At 25.4% G+C, this 7,539-nt stretch overlaps 1 protein-coding gene across 1 annotated transcript in view; it reads left to right on the forward strand.

Moving 5' to 3' along the window:
* LOC107477038 (choline/ethanolaminephosphotransferase 1) overlaps positions 1-1,463 on the forward strand; it is a 6,143-nt gene extending 4,680 nt beyond the window's left edge. Inside the window, exons 17-20 of the mRNA XM_016097007.3 lie at positions 30-82; positions 330-402; positions 652-699; positions 1,068-1,463. Of these exons, the coding sequence (XP_015952493.1) occupies positions 30-82; positions 330-402; positions 652-673 (148 nt within the window). The 3' untranslated portion in view covers positions 674-699; positions 1,068-1,463. The remainder of the gene's footprint in view (positions 1-29; positions 83-329; positions 403-651; positions 700-1,067) is intronic.
* Positions 1,464-7,539: the final 6,076 nt, after the last annotated feature.

Raw genomic sequence — 7,539 nt, forward strand, 5'->3', positions numbered from 1 at the left:
GTAGAAACTGATTGGTGTATTTATGGCAGGGTACCATTAGTAGATGAGAGATTGGTTCTTCTTGGTTTTTGCGCATATACAGGTACAGTTATCAAGTTACCGTTTTAACTTTGTCTGATAAAAGAATAAATATTACTGTATTATAGAATGGCAAGGAATAAGAGAAAATGATGACATTTTAAAGGAAAATCATCAAAAAAGAAAAAAAGATGCAGATTATGAACATGAGAAACAAATGCGTTATATTGCTGCTGTTGTTAGTTTACGCCATTGGTGAAACTTATATACATTCGCTCTCTGACTTGACGATTTTTGCGCTCTGGACACAGTGACGCTTTACCTGCATTTCGCCACTACCGTCATTCACGAGATCACAAATGCCTTGGGGATATGCTGTTTCAGGTAAATAATAAAATATAAAAAAACATGGGGGTTATTGTTCGGACATTGAATTCATCAATTACGCAATCAGTGCATGCAGAAAAACATTGCTATTGTTATATGTGAATCTTGTGTTGAAATTTTGTATCATTGGATTTATTTGAAAAAACTAATGTTGACTATTGCCAGATATAGTGTTATGTGTTTAGTCTATGACAAGAACAATGCCAATGGTTTTCTTTACTCATTGAATTATCATTTTTATTGCAGGATAACTAGGAAGGAAGCTTGATGTTTTGGGATCATTTTTCTCTAGAGGTATGAACTCTTAAAATTGTAAATTAAAAAAAAAATTGTGTCTCAGGGTGTATGTCTTTCAGTTTATTTGATTTTTTTTTTGTTGAAAACAAAATCAATTTTTACTTAGTTGAATAAATGTTTAAAAATAATAAGGATTAAAAAAGAAAGTTTCATTCTTTCAGAAGCTGAAAATAGAAACTTCAAACAAGAATTGGTTTTTTATTCTTTCAATTATATAGAAGAGTTTATTTGTAGAATCTGTGTGTTATAGAAACCAATGAATGCACACCTTATGTATATATTTATGCTATCATTCATTTTTATCTCAACGCCTTATATATTTGCTTTTCTACTCATTCTGAGTCACTTTAATTTTGTTATTTCAGCTTGCAAATCAGGAAAAATTGCTGGCAAAAAATTTTGGTCTATACCAAATTTCCCAATTTTGATAGAATTGAATTTAGTCATGGTTTTTCAATCAAATCATGGTACTTTGTAATTATTATTTATTTTGATTTCTAATATTAAAAAATGTGCTAATTCCATTTTTTAAAGCCATCTAGAGAAGAAAATTATTTACTCTATTAAGATGGGTCAATTAGATTGTATGTTATCATTCTTCCAAAGTCCTGTGATAATTCAATTAGATTGTATGTTACATTTGATTTGCTTTGAACAATGATGGATGATAAGTGCTCATATTATGCTTTGAAACACCACGCATTGTTGTTGCAAATGACCGCCAACCAACGCTTAAATATGCATATTTTTGGACTGTTTAATTATCAGATTATACTGATATTAGTGTATTAATAGGTATTAGTGTACCTATTAATCTATTTTTTATAAATTAAAAATAGATAAGAATAATAATAAATTTGAGATCAGTCAAGATAGTAAGTAACTAAATATGTTTCGTTAACATTAAAAGGTTTAATTTTTGGAGCTAATAAAATAATTTTTTATATACTTTGATTATCTGATATTTTATCTTCCATCTAAAAGGATTTTTTTCCCTTTTTGACATATTATCTAAAAAGATGAAAAATAAAAGTTTGGTGTTTTCTAAACATATCGTGTGTTTACTTGTAACTGTAATAATTGTTATCAACAATCAACATAAATTAACTCAAATATAAAGCTAGAATATTATAAGGGATAATGTATCAACAATAAAGGAAAAACTTGATATGTGCTAGCCAAGTGTTATATTTTGAAATAGTAAAACATAGTTTGGAATAATATATATATTTCCATGTCTCACTATATTTTCCTATCCCTTAAAATTAAATGTCCAAAAAACTGTCATGACTTAATTAAAAGTGAAAGTAAAGGAATACATATGCTAATTAATTGGAACAACTCATGCTAGTAATTAACTTTATAGTAAGAAATTAAAGAACCACAGAACTCATTGGTCAAAGTCAATTGCCTCATATTGGTGACAAACTTCTGTCCATGACCTCAATAAGCTTGTTGGCTATGGCACTAGCATATACCGATGAACCTTCACATATCTGAAAAAATAAAAGTGAGAGAAAAAGAAATTAAAATCACACATAATTTGCCATATATAAAATCATATTGCTATATTATCATTAGCCAAAAAAAAATGACATTAACTTCTGAACTTTTGATTCATGTCTACTTTACATTCCAATTCTTAAGATGCAAAGTTTGATATTTTAAATTTGTCAATTAGTGCAAAAAATATATATGTTCTGTTAAAATTTTCAAAATTATTATTCTCTTATTAAGGGATGATTTTGTCAATAAAACACATCATGCAAATTCTAATTATATATAGCTAATTATGCATATAAAGTGTGATTTTCTTATGTACAGTTGATAGAAAAAAACACATACATGTATATATATTTTTATATACACAGTGGCATATTACAATATTATTAATTAAAATTAAAATCAAACTCAATGATAAATTTGCATACCTTGCTATTGAAGAGAAAGCTGCAGAAATCACCAATGTGGCCACCACCAACATGTTGAAGATCAAGTTTAAGTTCATCAAGAACCTTTGAAGCATAAACTAATATGCAATTATTGTCATTGACCCTCTTCCTTTGAACAATCTTTATTGTTACCTCATTGTCAATGATTCTCACATCAACCTCACTTTCTTTTGATTTTCTTTGTATCCAAGAACTCCTTGTTAGGCTCTCACTATATGATGATGAATTATTCTCATCATCTTCTTTTTCTTCTTCTTCATCTTCAATTTTGAGCTTCTTCTTCACCCTTTGTTTTTCATACCTCTTTTTCTCCACCAATGATTTGAGTTCATTCACTGTTCTTAGAAGCTCTTTGATGTAGTCAATAGCATCTCCTACCACTGATGCTCTATCATTCTTATTCATTTCATTCATTGGTTCCACCAAATAAATAAAAAAAGTAATTAATTAAGGTCCACAATTTATGCTTATACATATAAAAATTAATTAACTTTGTTATATTATATACTATATAATGTTCTATACTACCAATAAATTATATTATTATATATCATGTATATGTTTAACTTTTGAGACATTTCATGTAAATAATTAACAATTAATATATAAAATGTTCACTCTAAAATCTTAATGTTTATATATGCACAAATTGAATCTATTTGCTCATTTGAAAATTTCATGATTCATTCTCATGATTGGAGAAGGATATTCAATTTATGCACACTAATCAATCAATTATAAAATATTCTATATATTGATGACAAGTACATTAACTAAATAAACAAAGTTATTTATGGATATGCAAATTAATTAAGAAAATTTGATAATATTAAATGTATGAATTATAGTTTTACCTTGGTGGAGCTTGGTATGAGTTCTTTCAAAGCATCAAATTTGCCACCCAAATCCACTCTCCTTTGTCTCTCAGTGTTAGTACTACTAAATTGCTTATTATTGTTGTTAATGCTCCTTTTTCCTCCTCTCTTCTTATTAGCCACTTCTTGATGATGATTAGTGAACTCTTCTAGCACCCCATTTTCAAGAACATCTCTCCCATAACCACCATTTTCTAATTCAACAATAATGTCATTATTATTATTGTTGTTGTTGTTATTTTCCCCTAATCCAAACAAAAAATCACTTCTTGATGTTGTTGTTGTTGTTGTTGGTACCATGTTGTAGTAGCCATGATGATGAAACAACTCCCTCATTGATGATGATTGATGAAGCAGAGGAGGTGCTTGAAGGTTCAAATGCAATAATGGGTCATTGAAAACATTGGAAAAATTTGAACTTTCTTGTCCCACAATGATGTTGCTACTACTGCTACTAGGGTTTGGAAGACATGTTATTATGTTGTTGTGGTTTTCAAAGGAGATAGAAGAGTTCTTAGGACTTGTTGGAAAATGGAAAAGGTTAAGGAGATCTGTTGTTTGTGTTGGAAAACAAGGAAACTGAATATTATTATTATTGTTATTCATGTTGGAATAATAATGGTCAAAAGAATTTTGATCATGATGAGTTGAAGTAGAAATAGTAGTATAAGTACTATGATTGTTGTTACTATTATTAGCATCATATTCTTCTACCAAAAGGGTGTTTAAGTAATTTCCAATATTGTTTTCCATTTGTTGATTCTGGCCCATAATAGTTACCTCCTCATCAAATGAATCAACAACTACATTAGTAGTAGAAAGAAATATATAATTGCATGTTGTTCTTCAACTACTTCATATGGAAGAAAGAAAGAAAGAAAGAAAGAGTAGAACAAAACAGATTCTCTGAAAAGCTGCTTTTGTTGTCTGTTGTTGTGATTTTGTACCTTCATTTCACCATTTGGAATTTGGATATATAAACAATTATACAAAGATAATAATTACGAAAAAAATTATAAAAAATGTATTTAATATATATATTCTTTTCTCTCTCTAAGCTTTTGTATAAATATCTTATAGTCTTAAAAATAAATTACTTACATAGTATGATTGTTTTTGGAAAAAGTGTAATTTTTTTAAAAGAAATTATATTTAAATAGTGTGTTTTAAGAAATAAAACTTTAATTTATGGATATTTGTGTTGGATATTGTAAGAATTCATTGTTTCATACGATTATTAAATAAGAAAACGTTTGGCTTTTGCTTTTAGTTTTTTTTTTTTTACAATAATCAAAATATTCACTATTAAAGAAGTAATTAATTTTTTATTAGTGATTAGATCATGTAACATAATTCTAAATGAGTTGGTTATTATGTTTTTTAAGAGAGTAGTGACTAGTGAGTAATTATTGTGAATATTAATAAAAGTGTAAATAGATATATATACTCATGTGAAATGAGTTTAATTTTGATATATTGAAAGTATAAATAATTTTATATAATTATTTAATTAAAGTTATGTGTTAAGATATTTTTTAAGTAATAAATTTAAAATAATTGATTATTTTTTCTAATATTTCAATAAATAATTGATTATTTTTGTAAAAAAAAAATTTATACTTCGAATTTACAAAATTAAAATTCATATGATATATGCTATAGATATTTAAAGTATGTGAAATGACTAAAAGGGGTCTCATTCTGTTACTTGTTGTACAGAGTTCCGTCATGTGGGCCCTACAAAATGATCTCCTATGATTATGAATCAGATAACACACTTTTTTTAATATAAAAGAAAATATTGATTTATAATTTCATATTAATTTTTTATATAAGATTCACCTTCCAAGCCAATGCCTTTTGCATGAAGTACCTACAAGAATATGAGAAGGTGAGACTCTTTAACAACTCAGTATTATTATTTAAAAAAAAGAAAAGAAAAGAGAAAATTGAAAATAAAAGGAGTGAAAAGGACAAGTGTGATTAGCTATAAATAAAACACCGCGTTATAAGAATTTTCGTAATATTTAATTGAAAATTTGTAAAAACTATTTCAAATGTCTTATAATATATTTAACTAATTAATAATAAATATTCACCAAAGCTCTTAATTATAACACAAAGTTTTATTTATATATATTAATTAATTAATTAATTAATTAGAAACACATATTGACAATGCAGCAATAGTTAGTTAGCTTTTTCTGTTTTTTCTTCCAAGAAAACTGATACTAAATTACTAAGAAATTTTGAAACAATTATCCTTAGCTTATACTAAATATAATTTATATTGATAACTGAATTTTTTTTTCCCTGTTACTTAATTTCAATACTTGATTTATATTGATATTTGAGAACCACTACAAGAAAATAGAGTTATTTTGACATTTTATTTTTTAACACCATAATTAAATGTCAAAATTAATATATATTTTTGACAAATATCACAAATGTCAAATTTTTTATATTTTCTTGACGAAAAATTTGACCGTAGAAAATTACTCCTCAATTTTGACACTCATTTGTTTTTAATTTACTCTACTATTTTTTTCTTCTTTGGGCTCTGTTAATTTTGACATCACACTGTTTTCAGTTTAGGATTATACTACTCATTCTTTATCTTCAAAATCTCAATTTATTCTTTAGTTTCAAGATCACATCTCATTCTTTGTTAAAATTTTTTGTTGAGAATATTTTATAGTCAATAAGTGTCAAAATAAATAGTATTTTTGACAATTAATAAGTATCACAGAAAATATGTTCTCAAAATTTTCTAACAAATTATTTTTGACCGCCAATATTTATCAAAATAAGATTTAAATTTTTTTCACAATCGCTTATATGTTAAAAATACTATTTTTGATAAAACTTTTATCAACATATTTTCATAGTTAAAATAGTGTCAAAATTTATTTTTTTGACAAATTTTAATTTTCTTTTACACATTATAACCCTAAAAAATAATCTATATTATTGTAGTAACCGATCCTTTGCTAAAAATTAAGGAATAAAATGCAGTGGAGGTAGTATATGATTATAATAACGTGGTTTTAATTTATGTCATTTTCTCTGGATTTATTAACTTAGCTATTAATTATGAAAAAAATATTATAAGGCAAGGAACTATATTTACTTTTTGAACCGCCGCTATTTTTGTCTTACATATAAAGTATTATTTTTATATTTTAGGTTACATCCAAACATTCTTTAGAAATTAGATTACTAATAATTTGTTACTAGTCTCTACCAATTAATATTTCTAAGAGATATTTATTTAGCGAGTCATATGTATAACGTATAGATATAATTCATTTTATAATTTTAAAGACTAATCAATCAAATTTATACTATTAATTAATAAATCAAACATATATAATGCATACAACTTAAAATACTTAATAGAAAACTTTTTTTTTCACTAATGTTGCATCTATTTAGAACTTTTTACATAAGTTTAATTTATCACTATTAGAGTGAGGGAGAAATCTTCCATTAAAAGCAAATGTGTATTTATACGTACCTTGATATGATTGTTTTCTTGACTTCAAATATTCTATATATATGACTCATAACAATGATGACAACTTCATAACCCTTCTACACAAGTCATGTTTTGCGTCTAGGTCACAACTAAATACTTCATATCATTACGGGTATAATATTTTTTTTATTCTTAAAATTTGTTTAAAATTTTAAAAATATTCTTAAATTTTATTTTAAAAATTTTAAATTTTCAGCAAATATATTCTTAATGATTAATTTTTTAAAAAATTTATGACCAATTCAGCAACAATTTTACAAAAATAATCATCAAACACAAACAAATCATAGATAGTTGTTGTTATGTATTATTGTTGGATTAGTCTTAAATTTTTTTAAAAATTTAGCTGTAAGGAATATATTTGAGCAAATCAAAAATTTTTTAAACAATAAAATTTAGAAATAGTTTTAAAACTTTTGATAAATTTTAAAGATTAAAAATATATTTTTTCTTATTATTAATATGTATT

The sequence above is a fragment of the Arachis duranensis genome, chromosome 1 (genome assembly GCF_000817695.3).
Source record: "Arachis duranensis cultivar V14167 chromosome 1, aradu.V14167.gnm2.J7QH, whole genome shotgun sequence".
Taxonomy (NCBI): Eukaryota; Viridiplantae; Streptophyta; class Magnoliopsida; order Fabales; family Fabaceae; genus Arachis; species Arachis duranensis.